The 13900-nt window shown below is 41.6% G+C and overlaps 1 protein-coding gene across 1 annotated transcript in view; it reads left to right on the top strand.

Moving 5' to 3' along the window:
• The window catches only part of LOC124550829 (dehydrogenase/reductase SDR family member 11-like), a 140844-nt gene that overhangs the window by 57359 nt on the left and 69585 nt on the right, over positions 1–13900 (top strand). Inside the window, exon 5 of the mRNA XM_047125555.1 lies at positions 2821–3018. Within this exon, the coding sequence (XP_046981511.1) occupies positions 2821–3018 (198 nt within the window). The remainder of the gene's footprint in view (positions 1–2820; positions 3019–13900) is intronic.

The raw sequence follows: 13900 nt of genomic DNA, 5'->3' as shown, positions 1-13900 counted from the left end.
GAGCATACGGACTATCTGACCAATTGTGTGATTGGATTGAACAGTTCGTAGATAACAGAACGCAGCATGTCATTCTCAATGGAGAGAAGTCTTCCGAAGTAAGAGTGATTTCAGGTGTGCCGCAGGGGAGTGTCGTAGGACCGTTGCTATTCACAATATACGTAAATGACCTTGTGGATGACATTGAAAGTTCACTGAGGCTTTTTGCGGATGATACTGTGATATATCGAGAGGTTCTAACAATGGAAAATTGTTCTGAAATGCAGAAGGATCTGCAGCGAATTGACGCATGGTGCAGTTAATTCCATAAATTATCTGGGAGTACGCATTAGGAGTGATTTAAAATGGAATGATCATATAAAGTTGATCGTCGGTAAAGCAGATGCCAGACTGAGATTCATTGGAAGAATCCTAAGGAAATGCAATCCGAAAACGAAGTAGGTTACAGTACACTTCTTCGCCCACTGCTTGAATACTGCTCAGGAGTGTGGGATCCCTACCAGATAGGGTTGATAGAAGAGATAGAGAAAATACAACGGAGAGCAGCGCGCTTCGTTACAGGATCATTCAGTAATCGCGAAAGTGTTACGGAGATGATAGATAAACTCCAGTGGAAGACTGCAGGAGAGACGCTCAGTAGCTCGGTACGGGCTTTTGTTGAAGTTTCGGGAACATACGGTCACCGAGGAGTCAAGCAGTATATTGCTCCCTCCTACGTACATCTCGCGAAGAGACCATGAGGATAAAATTAGAGAGATTAGAGCCCACACAGAAGCATACCGACAATCTTTCTTTCCACGAACGATACGAGACTGGAATAGAAGGGAGAACCGATAGAGGTACTCAAGGTACCCTCCGCCACACACCGTCAGGTGGCTTGCGGAGTATAGATGTAGAAGAGGAAGGAAAGAAGATGGGGACAGAAATGTGGAGGCCTGATGTGGGAAGGAAGATTGCGTTTAGCGACCCGTCAACATCGAGGTCATTAGAGATGGAGCACAAACTCGGATATCGTCAAGGATGGGGAAGAAAATCGGTTGTGCCCTTTACCTGGAGCGATTCAGGAAAATCACGGAAATCCTAAATCGGGATGGCGGAACGCGGGTTTGAACTGTCGTCCTACCAAATGTGTCCATTGTGTTAACCATTGCCCCACGTCGTGCGGCGCCTGATGTAGGCTAAAAAAGTAAGTGAACCATTAGAACTGTCACGGGAGATAAGTTTAAGTGTGGAAGAGGTGGCTGACGTTGTCTTTGGAGGATACAAGATGACTTGGACAGGATTTGTGATTGGTGTAAAGAATGGCAGCTAACTCTAAATATAGATAAATGTAAATTAATGCAGATTAATAGGAAAAAGAATCTCGTAATGTTTGAATACTCCATTAGTAATGTAGCGCTTGACACAGTCACGTCGATTAAATATTTGGGCGTAACATTGCAGAGCGATATGAAGTGGGACAAGCATGAAATGGCAGTTGTGGGGAAGGCGGATAGTCGTCTTCGGTTCATTGGTACAATTTTCAGTAGATGTGGTTCATCTGTAAAGAAGATCGCTTATAAAACACTAATACAATCTATTCTTGAGTACTGAGTTTGGGATCCCTATCAGGTCGGATTGAGGGAGAACATAGAAGCAATTCAGAGGCGGGCTGCTAGATTTGTTACTGGTAGGTTTGATCATCACGCGAGTGTTACGGAAATGCTTCAGGAACTCGGGTGGGAGTCTCTGGAGGAAAGGAGGCGTTCTTTTCGTGAATCGCTACTGAGGAAATTTAGAGAACCAGCATTTGAGGCTGACTGCAGCACAATTTTACTGCCGCCAACTTATATTTCGCGGAAAGACCACAAAGATAAGATAAGAGAGATTAGGGCTGGTACTGAGGCATATAGGTAGTCATTTTTTCCTCGTTCTGTTTTGGAGCGGAACAGGGAGAGATGATGCTAGTTGTGGTAGGAGGTACCCTCCGCCACGCACCGTATGGTAGATTGCGGAGTATGTATGTAGATGTAGATGTAGATGTGCAGCAAGAAAGCGTTTTCGAATCATGCAAAACGTTGTACTCTCCGAAAAAAATGTTAAATGATCTTCTCTATTGTTTTTGAAGGAGAATATTGTGTGTGGTTGCATAGCTGATGAGGTATTTTTCTGGATGTTCTTGTTCAAGTTACAACCTGCTGTCGAGACAGGACGGCGATGGTGCCAAGTTGCAGCTCGACGGCTTGGCTGACTTGAACGAGAGTGAGTGGCCAGAAACTTACAGCGAACGAAAAATTGAGACGTTAAAATAATATACTGTAGCTGAGGAAGTGCTATTTTAAAAAGAATGACACCGGCGTTGCTGTTACTGACACAGTTTCATAAGAGGACAGTAATTTCGATTTGCTTTTGTATGTAAAGCCTTGTGATTGGTGGTCTGGGTGTTTGGCTGCCCCCTTATGTAGGAAGATGAAACACCTACAGCCGTCCTTATGACATATATTGTATGGCTAGCAGTTTCGGGGCTTTAGTGCACCATCTTCAGGCCTTAGTTGATGCCAATGGGATTAACATCCGTTGATGGTCGAACAGGTAACATTGCGGCTACAGGTAGTCTCGAGAACCAATTATGTTGGCCACTGATGCGTAGTGTACACGATTTGAGTTAAGCTCCTCAGCATTAACTAAGGCCTGGGGCACTGAAGCACCGAAACTGATAGCCATACAACAAATGACATGATAAGGGCGGCTGTAGGTGTTTCATTTTCTAGCTTCCTACTCTAAGCAGCCTGTAGAGCTGTTGCGATGAGTCCTTGATAGGGGACGCTTTCCTTCGTGCAGACGGTGAGCCCTGGCGAGGTGAAGTCGACGTACCCTCGGTCTCCGCTGGCGCCCGCCATGGAGCAGCAGCAGCAGCAGCAGGCGACGACGGAGACGACGTCGACGCCGACGGCGCCCCACGTGCCCGCCCCCGCCATACGGCCCCACGACGTCGCGCAGGCCGTCGCCTCCGCCATCACGGCTCCCAAGCACGTGCAGGTACGTACCAGCAGGGCCTGCCTTCTCTTCCGTTTACATCTGGAAACACCACGACATCCAGAGTAAGCGGCCGGCGATGACGCTAAACCAGAGTAAAGCGTACGCTAGTATACCACCCATACGTGATTAAGATTGGCTTAAATCAGTGGCGGCTCGTGATTGCACTGGGCGACAACTATTGAAGCCGCGCGGGTTAGCCGCTAATGAGAAATATACATGCTTTCAAGAAACATAAAATTAACCTGATGAAAACGTCTCTTAACATTAAATTCAACAAAGAGTGTTGTTGTTGTTGTTGTGGTCTTCAGTCCAGAGACTGTTTTGATGCTGCTCTCCATGCTACTCCATCCTGTGCAAGCTTCTTCATCTCCGAGTACCTACTGCAGCCTACATCCTTCTGAATCTGCTTAGTGTATTCATCTCTTTGTCTCCCTCTGCGATTTTTATCCTCCACGCTGCCCTGCAATACTAAATTGGTGATCCCTTGATGCCCCAGAACATGTCCTACCAACCGATCCCTTCTTCTAGTCACGTTGTGCCACAAACGTCTCTTCACCCCAATCGTGTTCAACACCTCCTCATTAGTTATGTGATCTACCACAGAATGGTGTTCTGTAGCACCACATTTTGAAAGCTTCTATTCTCTTCCTGTCTAAACTATTTATCGTCCACGTTTCACTTCCATACATGGCTACGCTCCATACACAAAACTTTCAGAAACGACATCCTGAGACTTATATCTACACTCGATGTTAACAAATTTCTCTTCTTCAGAAACGCTTTCCTTGCCATTGCCAGTCTATCCTCTATCCTCCCTACTTCGATCATCATCAGTTATTTTGCTCGCTAAATAGCAAAACTCATTTACTACTTTAAGCGTCTCATTTCCTAATCTAATTCCCGCAGCATCACCCGATTTAATTTGACTACATACCATTATCCTCGTTTTGCTTCTGTCGATGTTCATCTTATATCCTCCTTTCAAGACACTGTCCATTCCGTTCAGCTGCTCTTCCAAGTCCTTTGCTGTCTCTGACAGAATTACAATGTCATCGGTGAACCTCAACGTTTTTATTTCTTCTCCATGGATTTTAATTCCTACTCTCAATTTTTCTTTTGTTTCCTTCACTGCTTGCCAATATATAGATTGAATAACATCGGGGAGAGGCTACAACCCTGTCTCACTCCCTTCCCAACCACTGCTTCCCTTTCCTGTCCCTCGACTCTTATAACTGCCATCTGGTTTCTGTACAAATTGTAAACAGCCTTTCGCTCCCTGTATTTTACCCATGCCAACTTCAGAATTTGAAAGAGAGTATTCTAGTCAACATTCTCAAATCTTTCTCTAAGTCTACAAGTGCTAGAAACGTAGGTTTGCCTTTCCTTAATCTATTTTCTAAGATAAGTCGTAGGGTCAGTATTGCCTCATGTGTTCCAACATTTCTACGGAATCCAAACCGATCTTCCCCGAGGCCGGCTTCTACCAGTTTATCCACTCGATTTCGTGCTAGTGTTTTGAAGTATTTTGAAGCAGTGGCTTATTAAACTCATAGTTCGGTAATTCTCACATCTGTCAACACATTTTTTTCTTCAGGATATCACTTAAAATAGTTCCAAAATATGTTATAGTCAAAATTAACTGCAAAATTAAATCTGCCAGATTTTCTAAGCAAATATGTGAAAATATATGGCTAAAAACAGAGATAAAGATGCAATACAAGAAAAAAGAAAACTTAAACAACATCATGTACAACTTGCATCTGCAGCTAGGACACAGTCTTGTACCCTTACAATTCTCACACATCCTACAGCACATAGAGGATAGAAGAAAATAGAAGCCTTAAAAATCTATGAACAATCAATGGTGGGGTAAAAGCAAACAGCTAAGCCAACACAAATTTTTTGATAGAGTTATACAACTGACATCCAATTCCGCAGCAGTGAACTCACTTTATTAAATAAAGGTCTGAAAAATAATCTTGGAACAAATCTCAGTAATCACAGTGGTTAAAATCTCATAGCCTGCACAAAACCTGGTTGTGACACAGCAAAACTAGACGCATGTGAGAAAAATGTACTTGCATACAAGACAAATAAACTCATAATGAAACAACTGCAAACAAGTAATACCCGCAAAAACACTGAACTTAAAGATTTGAAAAATATTAACAGCAAACTATCTGGAAGTAAAGCACTCATAGTAAAAGCTGCAAAGGAAACTCTTTAATCGTAATGCATGAAAGAGAATACGTAGAGAAAACCATGCAATTTTTCCATAGCAACAATATTACTGAAATAAAGTTAGATCCTACGGTCAAATTCCAAACTAAAATCCGAAAGCTACTACAAAACTGTAACTTTGTACTGAACAAATATGAAATACGTAACTGCATAGCAATGAAACCCTCAGCGCCAGAAGTGCGTGCACAGCCAAAGGTTCATAAAGAATATCGTCCTATTCGCCCGATTGTTAACTCAAGAAACATCCCTGGATACTTCATAAGCCGTAAACTAAAAGACTTCATTACCAAATACTATACATTTGAAAATAAATACACCATACATAACACACGTGAACTCATAAGCTTAATTAAAGACATCCACATCCCACCAACAGCTAAATTAGCATCACTAGACATAGTCAACCTGTACATGAACATCCCTGTCAGAGAGACTATCAACATTATAAGAAACAATCTGCTTAAATATAAGAAAATGAGTATTGCAGAGATCTGTGAACTCATAGAAATACTTTCACTTATTCTAGAGCATAATTACTTTAGCTTCAACAACAAACTGTACCAACAACATGATTGTTTGGCAATGGGAAGTATCTTAGCTGGGATATTGGCTGACATTTACATCAACCACATAGAACAAAAATTCTTCTCAACCAACCAGTACATCTCAAACAAAATAATCTACTACAGAAGACATGTTGATGATACAATCTTGCTTTTTGATGGTACAAACAATGAAATAGATACATAAGCAGCAGATCTAAGCAAAATGCACAAAAATATTAAATTCACAGTTGAACATGACACTAATAAAAGCATTAACTTTCTTGACCTGAGGATTTGCAATAGTGACAATAAACATCAATTTAGTATTTACAGAAAACCTACCACCACAGATGACAGTATTGACAACTCATCTTGCCACTCCCACCAACAAAAAATGGCATATTTCAGAATGATGCTACACCGAACAAAAAAAGTACCAATGAGTGACACAGACCAACAAAATGAAATCAATATAATTAAAACAGTAGCTCATAATAACGGATATAAACCCATAATAATAGAAAACTCCGCAACAAAATGCAGACAAAAACCGCAGATCCACTCCACAGCAGTCACTTCAAGCCAAATCAGTGTGCCACTGAAGCCAAACTCTCCCATACATAGGCCCACTATCATACCAAATAGCAAACTTATTTAAAAAGAAAACTATCACTTCCCACAAATAATAAATTAGAACAAAAAGTAATCCATGATGTAAATGCCTCCAAGAGTCCTTACCGTACATCATGAATATGCAAACTCAGATGTGATACATGCCCAAAATTCTGCATTGGACAGACAGGCATAAGCTTTATAGATACAAAGAACACATTAATGCTTTAAGACTTGGAAACTTGAACAAATCTGCATTTGCAGCCCATATTGCTGAAGAAAACAATTCAGTGAGAAACACTGAGAACAACTTAAAAATTTTAGATCTAGCAGAAAAAGGAGGCACTATGAATATATTAGAAGAAGTAGAAATACACAAAAACAAAAACAGCACCCCACACTATATCCTTAATGAACAAACAGAGTTAGCTAACACCCCTTTCCTGAAAAATTTCCAAAAATTATTTTCCAACCTCCAAAGCAAATAATATTCCTACACCTATCTGCAGATTAAGTAGAAAATTAATATGTTACTATAATCCTCATGAAGCTAAATGTAATTAAATAATGGTCTATTTTACCTATACAGTACTTTAAAAAAATAGAGGAACGACTTTATAATTAATGTAACAGTATCAATGTCTCCGTACTACTGTAAAAAGCATTTCAGTTGCATAAGTGAATATATGATCCTTTTCCAACCATAGGTCATTTTCAAATGTTACGATATATCATAGCATCTTTGATACTCATATGTTTGTAAGCTCTTTGTATGTATCAAAACATGGTGCGTAGTAGAAATCAGTGAGAAAAATTTACGTGTGCAACAATAAGAATGCAGTGGGAATGTATCCACATCTGTTGGACGAATGTTATGAAAACCGACATTTCACGTAAGTCACATTCAACGAAAATCTGTAACGCAACCATCTGTGTGTGGCGTGCTTATAATCGTGTATTATTTATATTTTAGGACTTATTAATCTGTAAAATACGCACTACATGTTCTAAGGAAAGGATATAAACCGTCTGAAGACGAATCATAATTATTCGAAACCGGTAACGGTACCCTTTGAATAAAGGAAATGAAAGTAAATTTGTGGCTGGTTGCTGTCCCAGCACCAACATCTGTCTTCAAATAACAGCCACGGTTTCCAACCATGTCATCATATGACAAAATTACATAAACTGGGTGATGCTGAGGGAATTAGACTAGGAAATGAGACACCTGAAGTGGTAAATGAGTTTTGTTATTTGGGGAGCAAAATAACTGATGATGGTCGAAGTAGAGATGATATAAAATGTAGACTGGCTATGGCAAGGAGAGCGTTTCTGAAGAAGAGAAATTTGTTAACATCGAGCATAGATTTAAATGTCAGTAAGCCGTTTCTAAAAATATTTGTGTGGAGTGTAGCTATGTATGGAAGTGAAACATGGACGATAGATAGTTTAGACAAGAAGAGAATAGAAGCCTTCGAAATGTGGTTCTACACAAGAATGCTTAAGATTAGATGAGGAGCTATTGAATAGAATTGGGGAGAATAGTAATTTGTGGCACAACTTGACTAGAAGAAGGGATCGGTTGAAAGGACACGTTCTATTGCAACAAGAGATGACCAATTTAGTACTGGAGGGCAGCGTGGAGGGTAAAAATCGTAGAGGGAGACCAATAGATGAATACACTGAGCAAATTCAAAAGGATGTAGGTTGCAGTAGGTACTGGGAGACGAAGCAGCTTGCACAGGATAGAGTAGTCTCTGGACTAAAGACCACAACAACAACAACAACATGAAAAAAGGTAAATTAGTTGTCAACTGCGGCGTGCACACACTTTATTCAGCATGTAAACTTCACCACAGACATCCGGATTTAGGTTGTCATCTTGGATGTGCCTGTCATCGTTGGTGCTGCTGTGGCGCAGACGAGTAGCGACATCCTGCATGACCCGCTGAAGTGTCGGGACATCGATGCTGCCGGTGACCTCCTGAACGGCTGTTTTCGGGTCAGCAGTGCTTTTGGACTTATTTCTGTGCACCTTGTCTTTAACAGAGCCCCACAAAAAGAAGTCACATGTTCAGATCTGGAGAATACGGCTGCCTACCGAGGCCGATGCCAGTGGCCTCTGGGTACCCCAGAGCCATAATGCGGTCCTCAAAGTGCTCTTCCAGGAAATCACTCTCCTGCTTCGATGGGGTCGAGATCCGTCTCGCATGATCCAAATCGTGTCAAAATCAGGTCACTTAGGATAATAGGGGTGAAATCATCCCCCAAAACCTTCACGCACGGTTGGGTAGTCACCATGCCATCGAGGAATATCGCACCAGCCATCTCGTGACTGGACATTGCCCACCACACCGTAACCTGTTGAGGCTGAAGAGACTTCTCGATCGCAAAATGTGGATTCTTAGTCCCCCGAATAAGTCAATTTTATTGACGAATCCATCTGAACGAAGGTGGGCTTCAACAGCAAGGCATGTGTGCATGTGCATACTAATTCGTCAGGCCCCGCGGGCAACCACGCAGTTTGAACGTCCTAACAAAAACCGCTCAGAGGCTAGGACGATTTTATTTCACACAGTTCGATAACTGTCACTCTCTACATTCTGGCTACTGACATATTTTTAGATCCACATAAATCTCAGAGTATCAAATTAACCTTTAGCATCTGATTTGTAAAAGGTATATTTATCAACAAATTGATACTACAGACATATATGCAAATATTAAAATTACATCTACATCTACATTTACATCTACATCTACATTTATACTACGCAAGCCACTCAACGGTGTGTAGCGGAGGGCACTTCACGTTTCACTGTCATTACCTCCCTTTCCTGTTCCAGTCGCGTATGGTTCGCGGGAAGAACGACTGCCGGAAAGCCTCAGTGCGCGCTCGAATCTCTCTAATTTTACATTCGTGATCTCCTCGGGAGATATGAGTAGGTAGAATCAATATATTCGATACCTCATCCAGAAACGCACCCTCTCGAAACCTGGACAGCAAGCTACACCGCGATGTAGAGCGCCTCTCTTGCAGAGTCTGCCACTTGAGTTTGCTAAACATCTCCGTAACGCTATCACGCTTACCAAATAACCCTGTGACGAAACGCGCCGGTCTTCTTCGGATCTTCTGTATCTCCTCCGTCAACCCGATCTGGTACCGATCTCACACTGATGAGCAATACTCAAGTACAGGTGGAACGAGTATTTTCTAAGCCACCTCCTTTGTTGATGGACTACATTTTCTAAGGACTCTCCCAATGAATCTCAGCCTGGTACCCGCCTTACCAACAATTAATTTTATATGATCATTCCACTTCAAGTCGTTTCGCACGCATACTTCCAGATATTTTACAGAAGTAACTGCTACCAGAATTTGTTCCGCTATCATATAATCATACAATATGTAATGTATTCGCAATACATTACATTTGTCTATGTTAAGGGTCAGTTGCCACTCCCTGCACCAAGTGCTATCTGCTGCAGATCTTCCTACATTTCACTGCGTTTTTCTAATGCTGCAACTTCTCTGTATACTACAGCATCATCCTCGAAAAGCTGCATGGAACTTCCGACACTATGTACTAGGTCATTTATATATATTGTGGCACGCCAAAGGTTACTTTAACGTCTGTAGACGTCTCTCCATTGAGAACAACATGCTGTGTTCTGTTTGCTAAAAACACTTCGATCCAGCCACACAGCTGGTCTGATATTCCGTAGTATCTACCTGGGAGCTTGTATCTAATATTCTCTTGGTCTCATGAACAAATAAAACGAGTTGGGTCTCACACGATCGCTGTTTCCGGAATCTATGTTGATTCCTACAGAGTAGATTCTGGGTTTCCAGAAACGACATTATACGTGAGCAAAAAACATGCTCTAAAATTCGACAACAGATCGACGTCAGAGATTTTGCGCATCTGCTCGACGACCCTTCTTGAAGACTGGGACTACCTGTGCTCTTTTCCAATCATTTGGAACCTTCCGTTCCTCTAGAGACTTGCGGTACACGGCTGTAAGAAGGGGGCAAGTTCTTTCGCGTACTCTGTGTAGAATCGAAATGGTATACCTTCAGGTCCAGTGGACTTTCCTCTGTTAGTAATAAAAATACACAACGAATCTGAAAACGAAAGAATTTTTGTGAAATTTTGTTGTTTTGTACGTAATTCAGTTTTGGGCAAGAACGAAATAATGTTTAAGTTTTCGCTACTCGCCATTTCGCATTTTTGTATAAGGGGAGTTTTTGTACTTTTTTATTTTTTCGACAGATGTACAATATCGTTAACATATCAGTCCACGAATTAACTTTTCTTACGTTGCACCTACACAAATACTTACGCTTATTATACACTTCTTCGTTAAATGTTCGCTTGTAGGCACGCTTATTAGAGTTCATCACTTTCTGAGTGAACGGATCTCGTCTGGGAGGCCTTAGTTCCTTTGCGACTCACTTATCCTGGTAGTTTTCTTTTCTGACAGCATGAAAAGATTCAACAGAGCTGCACACGAAAGCCGATTCCAGTAAAATAAACAACCAACTCCAAACTGCCGTTTGTGGAAATAATAAAATCCAGGTCAGTAAGAATTAATACACAAAGAAGTGGGATACGGGAGTACTAAGGAATGACGAGATACGCTTGAAGTTGTCTAAGGCTATAGATACAGTAATAAGGAATATCTCAGTAGGTAGTACAGTTGAAGAGGAATGGGTAGCTCTAAAAAGGGCCATCACAGAAGTTGGGAAGGAAAACATTGGCACAAAGAAGGTAACTGCGAAGAAACCATGGGTAACAGACCAAATATTTCAGCTGATTGATCAAAGGAGGGTGTACAAAATTATTATAGACTCAGGAATACAGAAATGCAAGTCACTGAGGAATGAAATAAATAGGAAGTGCAGAGAAGCTAAGCCGAAACGGCTGCAGGAAAGATGTGAAGACATCGAAGAAGAAATGATTGTCGGAAAGACAGACTCAGCAGATAGGTGGAAAGAATAGAATGAAAGCCTCTATGAGGGGGAAGATTTGTCTGATGAGATAGAAGAAGAAACAGGAGTCGATTTAGAAGAGGTAGGGAATCCGGTATTAGAATCGGAATTTAAAAGAGCTTTGGAGGACTTAAGGTCAAATAAGGCAGAAGGGATAGATATCACTCCATCAGAATTTCTAAAATCGTTGGGAGGAAGTGGCGACAAAACGAGTATTCACGTTGGCTCGTAGAATGTATGAGTCTGGCGACATAGCATATGACTTTCGGAAAAGCATCATCCACACAGTTCCGAAGACGGCAAGAGCTGAGAAGTGCGAGAATTATCGCACAAACAGCTTAACAGCTCATGCATCCAAGTTGCTTACAAGAATAATATACAGAAGAATGGTAAAGAAAATTAAGGATGCGCTAGATGACGATCAGTTTGGCTTTAGGAAAGCTAAAGGCACGAGAGAGGCAATTCTGACGTTGCGGTTAATAATGTAGGCAAGACTAAAGAAAGATCAAGACACGTTCATAGGATTTGTTGATCTGGAAAAAGCGTTCGAGAATGTCAAATGGTGCAAAATGTACGAAATTCTGAAAATAGTAGAGGTAAGCTATTAGGAGAGACGGGTCATATACAATAAGTACAACAGCCAAGAGGAAATATTAAGAGTGGACGGCCAACAACGATGTGCTCATATTAAAAAGGGTGTAAGACAAAGATGTAGCCTTTTGCCCCTACTGTTCAATCTGAACATCGAGGAAGCAATGACGGAAATAAAAGAAAGGTTCAGGAGTGGAATTAAAATTCGAGGTGAAAGGATATCAATGATACCATTCGCTGAAGACATTGCTATCCCGAGTGAAAGAAGAATAACATGATCTGCAGAATGGAATGAACAGTCTAATGAGTACACAGTATGGTTTGAGAGTAAATCGGAGAAAGACGAAGGTAATGAGAAGTAGTAGAAATGAGAACAGCGAGAAACTTAACATCAGGATTGATGGTTACGATGTAGATGAAGTTAAGGAGCTCTGCTACCTAGGCAGTAAAATAACCAATGACGGACAGAGCAAGGAGGACGTCAAAAGCAGACCAGCAATGGCAAAAAGGGCATTCCTGGCCAAGAGAAGTCTACTAACATCAAATATCGGTCTTAAATTGAGGAAGAAATTTCTGAGAATGTACGTATGGAGTACAGCATTGTATGGTAGTCAAACATGGACTGTGGGTAAACCGGAACAGAAGATAATCGAAGCATTTGGGATGTGGTGCTACAGACGAATGTTGAATGTTAGGTGGATTGATAAGGTAAGGAAAGAGGTGGTTCTGCGCAGAATCGGAGAGGAAAGGAATATGTGGAAAAAGCTGACGAGGAGGACAGGATGATAGGACATCTGCTAAGACATGAGGGAATGACTTCCATGGTACTAGAGGGAGCTGTAGAGGGCAAAAACTGTAGAGAAAGACAGGGATTGGAATACGTCAAGCAAATAATGGAGGATGTAGGTTGCAAGTGCTACTCTGAGATGAAGAGGTTAGCACAGGAGAGGAATTCGTGGCGGGCCTCATCAAACCCGTTAGAAGACTGGTGACCAAAGAAAAAGTAATGTCTACCAGCAAGGTCAGTTAGCTAGAATACAAACGAGGCGCTGAGAACCGTAATTAACGTCGGCGACTCCACATTTAAATGAATATCACACAGACCAGGGAGACAGCTTTTCGTGAATGTTTATACAGGGTGTTACAAAAAGGTACGGCCAAACTTTCAGGAAACATTCCTCACACACAAAGAAAGGAAATATGTTATGTGGACATGTGCCCGGAAACGCTTACTTTCCATGTTAGAGCTCATTTTATTACTTCTCTTCAAATCACATTAATCATAGAATGGAAACACACAGCAACAGAACGTACCAGCGTGACTTCAAACACTTTGTTACAGGAAATGTTCAAAATGTCCTCCGTTAGCGAGGATACATGCATCCACCCTCCGTTGCATGGAATCCCTGGACAATGGCGTATTCTATCACAGCCGTCCACAATACGAGCACGAAGAGTCTCTACATTTAGTACCGGGGTTGCGTAGACAAGAGCTTTCAAATGCCCCCATAAATGAAAGTCGAGAGGGTTGAGGTCAGGAGAGCGTGGAGGCCATGGAATTGGTCCACCTCTACCAATCCGTCGGTCACCGAATCTGTTGTTGAGAAGCGTACGAACACTTCGACTGAAATGTGCAGGAGCTCCATAGTGCATGAACCACATGTTGTGTCGTACTTGTAAAGGCACATGTTCCAGCAGCACAGGTAAAGTATCCCGTATGAAATCATGATATCGTGCTCCATGGATCCCAATCGATACATCATCAACAATGCCTGCCCAAACGTTCACAGAAAATCTGTGTTGAAGACGTGATTGCACAATTGCGTGTGGATTCTCGTTAGCACACACATGTTGATTGTGAAAATTTACAATTTGATCACGTTGGAATGAAGCCTCATCC

This window comes from Schistocerca americana, chromosome 9 (assembly GCF_021461395.2).
Source record: "Schistocerca americana isolate TAMUIC-IGC-003095 chromosome 9, iqSchAmer2.1, whole genome shotgun sequence".
In the NCBI taxonomy this organism is placed as follows: domain Eukaryota; kingdom Metazoa; phylum Arthropoda; class Insecta; order Orthoptera; family Acrididae; genus Schistocerca; species Schistocerca americana.
Note: the sequence above shows the minus strand (reverse complement) of the source record. Positions and strands in the feature narration are given on the sequence as shown.